At 34.6% G+C, this 13,657-nt stretch overlaps 1 protein-coding gene across 3 annotated transcripts in view; it reads left to right on the top strand.

Annotated features, from left to right (window-relative positions):
* LOC145970277 (uncharacterized) overlaps positions 1-13,657 on the top strand; it is a 130,967-nt gene that overhangs the window by 20,497 nt on the left and 96,813 nt on the right. For 2 of the 3 annotated variants that reach the window (XM_083096887.1, XM_083096880.1), the window contains exon 2: positions 4,205-4,456. In XM_083096887.1, coding sequence (XP_082953013.1) covers positions 4,205-4,456 — 252 coding nt within the window. Of the gene's footprint in view, positions 1-1,061; positions 1,140-4,204; positions 4,457-13,657 lie in introns of those variants that run through there. The other variant, XM_083096897.1, reaches the window with a different exon arrangement.

Below are 13,657 nucleotides of genomic sequence, written 5' to 3'. Positions count from 1 at the left end.
TCGCCGTTTATATCCGCGCCTTCTCTCGATAATGAGACGATTGCCATATATCATTCGTTATATTTCCGGCAGAGCTATTATATAAAAACCATTAGTACGGTACTATTAAGAGCTATCAACAGTGATTTATTCGCATTATTCTAGTCGTTTGCATTTACTAATTTCGCGCACCGCCTTTCTACTCTCTTCGCCGTCCGCCCATTCTTTTTGCATGTTTAATGAATACAATGTCGCATGTACAATGAAATGCTGCGTAAGCGATATGGTGAGACTATTCAACATTTTCGTATCTTTTCTAATCGACGAACGCATCGGCATAGCAATGGATCTTTGAATATGTATAATATTCACGACTGTAGGTATTTATATGTTTGATTAATTTCGTATTTTGATTTTTGATTTTTTTAGCACGCATTCTTGTATTTCGAAAAAAATAGAAGAAAAATACAATCATTGTTTTAAAGAAATAGAGACAAAGAAAGAAATAGCATTGACCTTTGAGACGCGCATAATAGTCTCAAAAAATTCTATGCAACATAATTTTTTTAGATATAATCGATTCTTATTTAAATTCTTATTTAAAGATCGTTTTTTTGATGTTTTTTCCGTATTTTGAATAAATACGAACAAAATATTTTGAAGAAAGATATACAAAACACACGCTCTATGAATATTAATTTATTCAAATATTTTGAAATATTACTGGAATTATAAATATTAATAGAATTTATATTCTCCTTTCTCGGATTTGGTTAATATTGTATGCAGTATAATGGGGCAATATAATGATTGTTTTTCCACGTGAATGGATTTTTGATATTCATATAACTGAGAAAAATATAAACATGAACATTTACTGAAAAGAAAAATAGAAAACTATATATCATATATATACACACACACATACATCTATATATGTATATATATATTATTCTACTCAGTGGCCTTAAAATGTTACGTGACGCATTTTTTTCGCTCTCTCTCCCTCTGATTCTCGTCGTCTCCTTCTCCTCCTTCTTCTCCTCTTCCCTCGCTTCTCTTTCCCCCTTTCGACCGTTTTAGCGAGTGTTTCTATTGCAAGAGGAAAACAGACAACGATCATTATATAAAGCTGCAGAAGTTCCGAGCGTAATGTTACGGTATATTCTCGACGGATAACGCATTATTAAGAAAGATAACAATTATCTTTGCGCGCGCGTCGTATACCTAGTGGCGAACAAGAATTTCTCGAATAACTTTATACTCGATATATTTTTTTTCTTTTTTTAGTTATCTACATTTTTAAAGAGATAAAACAAGTCCATGCCTCTTTTGCTTCGTTTTCTTCATTATTATTATTATTATTATTATTATTATTATTATTATTATTATTATTATTATTAATATTATTACTATTATTATTATTATTATTATTATTATTACTATTATTATTATTATTATTATTATTATTATTATTATTATTATATTAATATTATTATTATAATATTATTATTATTATTATTAACCTAGATTTCGTGGAACAAATTTAAATTACAAAAATTATAGAACAATGTTTATTTATCCTTAGTGCAACATAAACGTCCAATTTTGTTGTTTCATGTAGAATATATGTATAGTATGTTATTATATATATATATATATATATATATATATATATATATATATATGCGGAAGTGTGGATGTGTGGTGTAGGTATGGAGGAGGGGGGGATGCGTGCACGCGTCTCGCACCGATGCACTTGTCCGTGTTGATAAAAGAGCGCGGTAAAGATGCAATAGCGATATCAATGACGACTAAGTTTCGCGTGCGATGCAGAGTGGCGGAGAAACGAGATTAACTGCTATAAATACCATCGCCGGCTGATCTTTCGCCCGCTCGTCTTTCGCGGCAGATCGAACAAACTCTTGGCCGCGACTGTACTTTTAAAACATTGGAAATAGTTATGGCAGCGGTGCTCATTCCACAGAGCGGTCGTTCCGATGCCATTATTGATTCAATTATGTAACGTGGGCTCGATTGATAGCGCGAGGCGACGTCGACGTCGCTCGCTTGTCGATCTGCGCAGTAATGAGCGACTTAGCGACAATTTTGCATATCGAAGCATACTCGAGACTCGCTCGTTCTCGACAAACGTTTCGATTGGCTGACCCGTGCGCGGGCGTGCGACCAACATGACCCAATATCGAATTCATTTAATCGACAATTAAAGGACCTTGTTATTCGAGATGAGCCTTTCGGAATCATCTTTCTCCATGAAATCAATACATTGTCGATACATTGTCAAACTGTGTGTCCTCTCTCTCTTTCTCTCTCACACAAACGCGTTACGATATAAAACAATAAATCAAAGGAGAGAATTTTATTGACTTGAGTAAAAATGTCCAGTATTTTACGCGAATATTCTCGAGCATCGATCTTTGCGCGCCTGTCTCTTTTACGTCCAAATCCGATCCATTTGAAATTTCGCCCGGATAAATAAAGCAAAGGGAGTAATGGACAAGTTTCCGCTGCAAAGCAGCAGACGCCCGTACAGTCCGCGTCATAAGTGGGAGCGGATCTCTCATCGTGTTTTTCCTCTCTCATCGAGTGTTTTGAATTACGAAAACAATCCTTTTTCTGCGACCGCGAAGAAATTCGCGTAATATATTTTCATACATTTCATTTATTGTTCCATATACCATGGTATTTAATATTTGTAGCCGCAATATATTGAAAAATATATGAAAAAAAATGAGAGAGACAAATGGCATTTACATCTTCTTTGCAAACTCGTGTAAAAGCGACGAAATTATATAAAAATGTGATTAATTTCGCTGTAGAATATTATCAAAAATTTCGGCAATTGGAACAAGTTATCTTCGGAGAATTTGCATTGACAATACAGAATGATTTCTGCTGATTGATATGTATGTGGAATGATACACACATCGATACATTCATAAGCATGTACGCGAGAATTCTCGCATTCAACTATCTCATAGAACCGGTGTGACTGCTCTCGCGTGTTTTTTTAATTACCTGTGTTGACACAGTTCGAATCTTATTGTTAACAGAAAGAAAAGAGACGTAAAGACGTAAAAGATTCGAACATAAATCGCATAAAAGATCAATCGAGAATTATGCGAGGGACTGTACGCGCCGCGTGCACGGTTCGTTTGCTCTTTCGTTTGCGGAATTTTTTTCAGGAGCCGGATAATAAACATTTTTCTCATTGAATAATAAATAGTTTTTCTAGGGCAACGAGGAGAGAAAACTACGATGTAAAATCAACGTCACTTGTACCATTCGTAAAAGTTTTTTTTTTTTCATTACTTATTTATCGTTTTCTTTTCTTTTATGAAAAACACAGATTAAACTTTGCGTTCTTTTCATTAAGCGAGAGATTTTCGTCCTTATCGGATATTCTCTTATCCTGATGGCAATTAATTAATTTTTCACGCGCGCGTTTAGCCTTTATTATTCGCGGTCACGAATTAGTCACGCTTTATCGATTTTAATCGCGTCCATTTCACGAGTCAAAAATCGACGTGCCACTTTTAACACAAAGATTTCCTTCTCATTTTACATTGGTTTATCTCGCGTTACTCATGTGCGTAGACACGCATGTGTAATGGTGCGAATGTGCATGTGCTTTGTGCTTCGCACTGCAAATACTCTCTAGGGAGGCGTAACCCTCCGCTTTTCTGTGGGATCATCCCCTGCCACCGCCACGAATCTTTCGCGGTAGTCGTATCCGGGGAGATGATATTTTAAAAGCCGACTTGAACGAGTTTTCGCCGGCTTCAAAAAATGTGTTCTCTCTCAATCGAATAATCTTTAATTAAATTGCTCAAATTGCCGGCGTACAAAAATATGCTCTTTGCCACGTTAATCCATTTTATTTTAATATAAATATGCAATCTGTTTATCATTAATACCGATTAATATTGCAGCGTAATACATTGTAATATTCAAACGCATTTCTCATTAAGCATTAATGTATGTTAATTATAATATTAATAATGATACGAGAATAACTATTAAATGGCGTATGTGCCGCAAGCGTATTATTAGAAGCAATATTGCACGGAAATTATATAGAGAGCGAGAACATATTTTACGTGACATTCTTTTTTCCATCATATAATACGGTTTTTTTTCTTTTTTAGAAAATGAACACACAAGTCAAGTATAGGTTTTTATAAATTATTTTTTATGCTTTCAGTTATTGGGCGGTGCTTGCTTCAGCCATGGCCCTTACACATTTTATAAAGCGGTAAGGATAGGTAACGGCCGTGTTCTTCGTCTCGGCAGTTTCTTCCTAACGAAATTGTGGAGCGATGCCGATCTCGTCAGCATCGGGGAACTTCAGCTGCTGTGGATGGACAGTCGTGGACCGAATCAGCCTTTGGCGTCTTTACGGCTTTATTTCTTACCTGAGAACACACCGGACGGAAGGAGGGATACGCACGGAGAGGTGAGTTATCTTAAAGATATCTGGAAATGAACGGGGACTAGACTTTTGGCGGATTTTAATATACGGTCGTAAAACAAACAGCAAATATATCACTTTAATGAGATGTTACTTAATTACTGTGCTAATTCTCATTTGAAAAGTTTATAGTTCAAATTATATTAATTTCTCATATTTTTAATAAATAAAGATTATCTGGAAATGACCGGAGACTGGACTTTTGGCGGATTTTAATATACGGTCGTAAAGCAAACAGCGAATATATTATTTTAATGAGATGTTATTTAATTACTGTGCTAATTCTCATTTGAAAAGTTTATAGTTCAAATTATATTAATTTCTCATATTTTTAATAAATAAAGATTATGTATTACAAGATTTCCTTCGTGAGCTTTCCAATCTAATAACGTAATTTATATAGCTATAAAATTATATAGGTATAACTTTGTAATACATAAACTTTATTTTTAAAATATATGGATTTATAATTAATGCAGTTTGAAAATAAATTCTTTATCTAAATAATATCTGCTAAACTATTTTATTATGCTTTATTGTTGTAACGCGCGTGAACTTTACGATCACGGCAATTTCTCTTTTGCCGACCATCGCGTCGATAATGAACGTATCGTATGATACTTTGGCCTTATCATTTTCTTCTCTGTGTTCTTCTTGATGTTTTTTTAGTTTACTAGTATTTCAATGATAAATAGAAAATCATTTGCTATTTTCGCAACCAAATATATCCATTTTTTCCATTTAAAAAAAAGACAGAAAATATACGTATATATTTCCATATGCACAAAAAAGCTATTTATTTTGTTAATATAAATTTAAATATTCTTATACATATATATACGTATATATAATTGAAGTATACACATTGAATATATCGTATGTATGATTAATTTGGCCAACTTAATGTAATCGAAATTATCATATAATCACAACATGGCGCATCGATGTAACTATTTTCATGCACGAGATTAAATCAAACGAATCACGCAAATCACGAAAGAGGCATTATTCAAATATGCGGAAATACGTTGAACGCCCCGGGGCGCATAGTAAGAGGAAAGGTCGGGCAAACGAAACTTGTGAAATATTGGTATGGCCTTAAAGCCACTTCGAGGTCTGAAAGGATACGCTAACCCCTCGTCTGCTGTTAGGGTGGCTTTTGGGGTCGTCACGTTTCCTGCCCTGTTGTTCCATTGAGACATCGTCAATTAAGCGCACCCCTTTGCTCGTCATTTTCACTGTTTGCAGGCCGATTATTTCGGAAGGGGCAGTCAAAGTCGACTGTGTAATCAGTATCCGTCTTCGGAATCGCCATCTCTGTCATTCTCTCTTTTCACTTTTATCTATTAGCTACACATAAATGCGCGAGATGGATTCTTTCAATATGATAGTTCTATTTTTCATAAATTTAATTCTCTGTTCATTTCCTTTTATTCATCTCTTTATATTTCCTTTTTTATTCGAAATCGCGAAATAAAATTTTGCTATACTTTTGAAACGATCGATACGCATTTAGTTCATGGTCGGGGCAATAAATCGATTTATAGCGAAAAGAAATATTGTTTCTCTCATTCGTATAATACACGAGGAAAAAAAGAGTCGAGGGTGCATGGATTGTTCTTTGATGGGAACATTATGAAGGCCAATAGCAAAATATCCCTTCGTCATTGTCTTCGAGTTTGCGTGCGAGTTTAGAAATTGTTCGTAATAGCCTGTTTTTTTGAAAAACAACTGTTGGAATATAATCCATATTCAGATAATAAAAAGAGGAAGAAAGTGAATAAGAGAGAAAGAGAGAGAGAGAGAGAGGGAAGGAGGGAGGGAGGGAGAGAATTAGAGATAGAAACCCATAACTGTGGCTGCTACTTTTGACCCTTTTGTTCCTCGTAATTACTCCAGAAGGAACTGAACGTTTTCTCATCGACAATTATGTCGAACAATACGATAGAAAGCATTATCTCAAGTCAGCGTCATTGTAGCGCTTTTCCCTTGCTCCAGTTCGAAAGCGATATTGCTGCAAATTACTTTACTAATTTTTTTTTATTTTGCTATATGCACATTTTCCCTCTCTTTCTCTTTTTCTTTATCTATTTTGCTCTTTCATTTTCTTTCGAGCGCGCGCGCGCGCGCAGACGCATGTTATCGCGAATCGACCATGTCGTGTGTAATTGACGTGATTGATGAGCCCGGTTGGGATGGGGACTTTGCTTCATCTTGACTATCGAAGCAAAATATTTGTCCAACAGCTGCTGGCAATCCGGTTTTCGGTTACTTTTACAACGTAGGAAGAATTTTCATAAAATTACCCAGTAGATTGTAACAATCGAGAAAATATAATAAATTCTATAAAAAAATTCAACACGACTATACTAACTTTTTCTAAATAGAAAGATACATAAAAATTTTCATATTTCGAATGAAATAAATTGATTGTGTACTCATCAAATATTCTATAATTGCATCACGATAATTTAATTATTCTAAATAATAAATATAATTTTCTTATCTCTTTTATTGATGTTTTATTGTTTTTAAAATTAAATATATACTTGGATATTTCCATTAATACTATGTTTTACAAAAAGGAATGTTTTAATGATTTCTTAATGATATACTAATGATTTTTCAAATATTATATTTCAATTATATATCTTTGTAACTTTAATAGATCTTAATATATATCGACGAAATAATTCTAAAATAAACTATTTTATAATTATTGAATTGCTATATATATATATATATATATATATATATATATATATATATATATACACATATTAATCTGGAACCAAGAATGTTAGTGCAGGTGCATATTCGCATGGTACAGTTGATTATTGGAACGGAACCTTGTTATATTAGCCAATAATTATACCTACGTATTATCGCAATCGACGTCCGTTGCAATAATACTTTTATATTATTTCGTAATATTATTTCATTGATTCGATTTTTAATTAAAATTTTATCGAAATTGTTTACTCTGCAATTCAAAGTTGATTACATTGCATTCTCTATTTTTACTGCACGGCGTTGCCAATCGAAAGTTGGCACAAACTCAGCGAGAATCCGTTTCATGAAACTTGATTTTCGTGTAACCGCTATTAGTTTGCATAAAGTCATGAGAAATTCCAATTACGGTAAACATTTATTTATACATATACATACATATATATATATATATATATATATATATATATATATATACACAAAACCTCATTAATCTGCGAATATTTATAAATTTTCAATCAAGAAATATAATTGGAAAGATCAAATCTCTTTCTTCATGAATGTTTAATAATGATGAAATAATTCGATCGTAATAATTCAATTACTTAAAAATAAGTTTAATGAAAAGTGACGTTATATACATTAATTTTCTTGTCTCTATTGTATATACATTATCAATTTATTTCAGTATATCAATGTTGCATCAAAACTATTTTCATTATGAAGTTACTGAAACTATAGTTAATCGAGTTTAAAATCAAGAATGTTTCTTGACAAGAAAAGTTGATTAAATTATACACGCAAGACCGTTAATATTTAATTATAAAATTCCCAATAAAAAAATATGTATAATATTTTATTATCTCGCTGATTTACGTAAACCGTACCTGTCTACTCGATAAATATTGAGTTATAATGAAAAAATTTCTTTGCGATTAGTTTAGTCGGCGAGACGTTTTTAACTTGGTTGAAGTAATACAGAATAAGCTAATTAATTATTCGAGCGTGATTACATGCAGCAGGTACAGCCGGTCCGCGTGGAATGCAGCGGACTTGTTTACGTGTGTCCGATACACACCGAACACACGCACGGGCACGTATCCGCGCGTGCGCGACCCGCCTGGCTTTTATCAGATGCAACAACGATTTTACTTTCCTACCAACGCGAAAAGAGATAGCGCGCGCGTCCTACCTCGTTACTTTGTAATAGTTCAAAGAACACTGCGCACCCGCTCCTTCTGCAATTTTCGTAATTTTAAATTCGCCTGCTTGGTGCAGGCAAAAGTATGCATTTTTATCCGATGTGCAAAATTTTAATTAAAATTCTCAGACTCTCGTTCGCTCTGATTCGTTCCATAAAGCAATTACGCGTGTCATTATCTCTGCCGTACAATTAGATGGAGAAAAGTTTAGTCTCAAAAGTAGAGAGATTCGGGAGACGAGATAATCTCGAGTCATTTTTCATCCCGAATCGAGTCTACATGCGAAAATGCGAATGCGCGATTTGTTACGACCTCTCCCTATCAGATTTACGACGTGCCTACGTCGCGCTTTCTCTATCGCTCTATTTTTTTCCCGTTTACGCGAGCGCGCGGGCGCACTCGTCACGTTAGAATAATTCGATGTTCTAAATAAAACTCGCGGAATTCGCGTGCACGCGGTTGTTGTTCGGCCGCTGGAGGACGGAGGAGAATCTGCGACGGGTGAACGTACCCTTAAGGCCGTCACACAACGAGAGATCGCGCGATTAAGATTCGCATTGCTCGGACGGTTCGCTTTGACAAATTTTCAAAACCGAATCGCGATTGTATCGTTATACTTTAAAAAGTCCGTTATATTAAATTCCATTATTCAAACAGCTTTACACACGAGAAACGGTATTAAATTATTTATCTCGAGAGTAAAATTAATTGGAATGAAACTATTCTGCACTATGTATATTAAATCCATTCAAATGAAATCGTTAGAATTAATAGCGGCATTTCACGTTGATTCAATTGCACGGTAAAATAGATATAATGATATGTGCACATATATATGTATTGGCAAATTACATTAATTATCAATTAATTGAAATTATATATATTGCACTTTCAGAATTTCACTCTCGTTAAAAAAAAAATTAGTTTTTAGAAATCTTATACTTTATATTCCTTATTGTTGCAAATAAAATAAATAATTACATTAATAACGTGGCATTTTATTTGTAATAATTAAAGTGCAAAAGAATATTTACAGTAATTATTTTTTCCGTAGTGCGCTATTTATTAATTATAAGTAGTATTATAGGGTATGGCATACCTTTCACGGTAAAAGCAACGAGAACGGAATTCAATATTTAATTTCATTTAAAATTTAATTTCCATTTAAACAATTTTATATCTGAGATGTAAAAGGCGGAAAATATAGGTGTATATATATATGGAGATATTAAATATGATATAAGGGAATATAAGTCAACATTATATAATGCTGCTCCTTGCAACATTATCATTAGCCAAGCTCTTCTTATTAACGACAACAATGTCGACGTAGTTGCCAGTATTATCATTATTATTGTTACAACTTTCCTCATTAACGAGAAAATTGAAATACTTTGCTTGTGAATAGCAATATAATATTATGAAAAAAAAAACGGATTTATCCTCTTTCTTAGAAAAGAACGATTTAATAATATGAACCATTCCTCTCGTTTTTTTTTATTAAAAAGCTTGACATGAAGCAAGAAATGTCGCTTATTTGCATTATGCAATACCAGTACGCGTGTATAGAGAAAATGTAACGATTTTCATTTTTCGACATGAACATTTAAAAAAAGGTATTCAAATGATTCTAAAAATTTGTTTGGAAACTTTTAATCAAACGATTTGTCTGGCGAATTTAATTAATCGACCAATTCAAGAACCATGTTGTTGCGTTTGCATTGGGAGAGCACAATAGAGTAGTGCACGTCGATAGAAGGTCAGTGAACGCGTAATTTCATCAGCCAGCCGCTGTTGTGTTACAACAAGGCAATTAATATATTCATCGAGTCGATTTGATGAATTAGTAAAGCAACGATCGTTGCGAAGCTTCGGATTTGGACGATTCGTCGGACATGTCGGTCATCGATTTTCGACCGCGATGCAACGTCGCGTAGCAATATCTCCCCCTGCTCCCCGTCCCCCTTTCCTCATTCTAATTATTTGCGTTTCGATAATCTTTTATTATTGTTTTCGTTATTGTATCTGTTTTTCAAGAGCTTTCGGAGTATTTTCTTTTTCATAATTATCCGCGTACTTCGAGATAAATAATTTCTTCATTATTATTCGAAACCTTAATTAAATACAGAGTCTCTTACGAATTTTTATTTTGCAATTATCGCTTTAATTACATTCATCGATATAATAAAATAAAAATAGAGATTCCTGCTTTTCTTCGACGACCGGCATTTGGCGAGTATTAGGTATTCGAATGGATTTATGCGAATGCAGTTCGGCGTATGCGCTTTGCTATGATACAGTACAACGTGGTATTGGTGCGTTGCCGTTGCAACGTGGTTGGCATGGTTGGTAGAGTGGGCGACCGTGGGCATGGAAACTGGGGAAGGGAAACAGGGACAGGGGGATATGCCAACGGGGGTGTCGAAGAGAACCTATAGAGCGGGGAAAGAGGGGTTTTGAGCCACTGTATGGGGTAACTGGGAACGAGGAAGAGAGAGAGAGAGAGAGAGAGAGAGTCAGTGTTATTGGTTTTTGTTGCGCATGCCTACTGCCGGCGCCAATCTGGCGAATTATTAGCCAAGTTTAACCGGCCGGAGGTGAGATAGATTATGACAGGAGCTGGCAATTTAATACCTTCCTCTCACTGCGCAAACCTCGAATCTCGGAGATCTCGGGGAAAAAAAATCATTCGATAAGTTTCCGATGTGATGGGAATCGGCGAAAATTTTAAGACTCGCTCTTCCACCCTTTCCCCGGGGATCTTTTTGCCTACACAAGTTTAAAACTTTTATAGGGTTTTAATAAATTTCGCGCGATATTTTCACAAACTTTAAAATATTTTAATAATCATTAGTTTATTCGAATGTGTATGCAGCACTTATTTAATATATACACGGATATATATATATATATAAAATGTACGATATTCTCTTCTTCTATTTACATTTTAAGCACCGCAATTACTTGCATCTTATCAGTATTCCCAGTAAGCTTCTTACTCAGCTTAATTTACACATCATTATGAGTGCTAATGCAGAGTCAGGAAAGTTTATCTCGAATACGAATATTTTGTGTAATTCGATTTTATAAAGAAGACGACCGAAGAATAATAAAAGACAAATGCGATAAATGCAATCTTTCCCCTCTCTTATTCTATTCCGAAAGAGAAATTTGAATTTAAATTTAGATATGTTTCTTGAGAGTTGTTGCAAAATTAAAGATTTATTCGCACCATCTCGAGACGAAGCGATAATATCAATGACAATAATGATACTGAAGAAAGCATTGCCCTTCGAGCGACGTTAATCTTTAAATTGCTGCAGGTAGCAGCATCGGTCTTCGACCGATACAGACAAGGGATGTCTCGATGGTGTTTGCACATGCGTACATGTTGTGTACAATGTACGTGTATGTGTGCGTGTATTAGCCGATGTTGCGCTTTTGTGTGTGCGTATACATGTACGCATCTTACAAGTCGCTTTCATTAGTGTGCATTTGATACCTGCGGCGATTCCTTAAGGCGCATTCACAGGCATCTTGAGCACATTTTACTTGCTTACACTCAACGAGATGAGTTTCTCATGGAATTGTTGAAACTTGCTTAAACAGTATACTTGGTTCCTGTTTGCTTTGCATCCAACAATAACTGTTTAAACGTTTACATTTAATGCGCGATACATTTTCGCCAACATTCAAACGCAAATGGAATAAAAATCTAATTAGATTAAGCTCTAAGTACTACAGACTATCTGGTAATTAGATTATTCTTCAATCTAACGCTATTATATTATATTATATTATATATTCTTACTTTATAATATTATTATTTTATATGTTTAGAGGGCAAGGAAGGAGAATGAAAAACAATTTCTTGATTAATTTAGAAAAGCAATTTTGTATTTACGTATTTACTACATCACACCAGAACGAGTCTATTCATGCGCGATTTCAATCAAGTTTCTCGTAGCTCGCAGCTAAACATCGTTCTTAATCATTAGTAACGTGCGAGTTTAATTCGTAGGTATGATTAAATGTATGTAGTCGTGTATTTTGACGCTAGCAATCAGTAATTTTCCCAAGATGGACTAAACTTTATGCCGTGTACATTCTCCGGGGTGGGAAGGGTCGAAGGAGACGCGGCGTTTCCTCGAAACGTAACGTAACTCTATCGAAGTTTGCGCGTAACATTACGCTAATAGCTTTATTACGTTGCCGCACATTGCGAGCGACTTGCACTCCCAAACCGTTTCCATCATTTTCGAGATTGTCCGATGCCAACAAGATATGGTAACCGCGAATACGTCAGCGTTATAAGCCAATTATTCGATCGATCGGCACGAGCGCGATTTTGTGAATTCACGTAATCCTCTTACTTATGACATTTCATTAAAATCTTATTTCTAGGTAATAATTAGAAATTGCATTTATGTAATGATTATAGTTTTACTTATTATTTTTTAAGACGCTGCTAAGTCTGCAATTTCTCTTTCTTCTTTTCTTCGTATTTATCTGGATTGTCGGGAGAGAAATTATAATTCCTTCGTTTTATCTCAATCTGTCTATTTTTTGACGATAATCATGTCAGATTTGTGATTTATATATTTATTGATATTTCGCAAATTCACATTTTCTGCCTTGTTATGGCTTTAATTTAATTTTTTACTTTTTAAAATTTATTATTGTTTTTGAATTATTTTACTTTATGTCGCAATTAAAAATTAAATCTAACATTGCGAAAAAATGCGCGATACAGTCGAATCCGATTAATGAAAATACCATTCTCGCAAATACATACTTGCAGCTCAATGCGTATCGCACACGGGCGTGGTAATAATTATTATACTAATATCATTAGTGCGGTGCTTGTTTAAAATTCGAATTTACGGCTTCCCCTGCAGCCCCGGCGATCGATGCAGCATTAAATTATCCCAGAGTCGGGGCTAAAATTCCGCACCGAACGAGTCTCGCGGAGTGCTTCGCGCTCCATAATAAAGTCCGGCGTTGTTACAAAACATTAAGCTTGCCGTTGTTCCTCCAAATTGTTGCGCCCGCCTTTTCTCTCACAATTTTGCAACAAGCTAGACTGGCAAACTCGTGAAAAAAATCTCGTTTTGTCTCGACGCGTTATTTCTGCTATCGAACCGATACTGTGGGTTTTATCGATCATGTATGTATAATCGGAGTTTAATATTAAGACGTCGAAAAAGGAGGAAAAGGATGACGACGAAAAATAGCATGAGCGCTGCTATACATT

The sequence above is a fragment of the Camponotus vicinus genome, unplaced genomic scaffold (genome assembly GCF_025532165.1).
Source record: "Camponotus vicinus isolate PSW18456_S1 unplaced genomic scaffold, iyCamVici1.0 SCAF_1, whole genome shotgun sequence".
Lineage (NCBI taxonomy): Eukaryota > Metazoa > Arthropoda > Insecta > Hymenoptera > Formicidae > Camponotus > Camponotus vicinus.
This window is presented reverse-complemented; position numbering and strand designations above follow the sequence as displayed.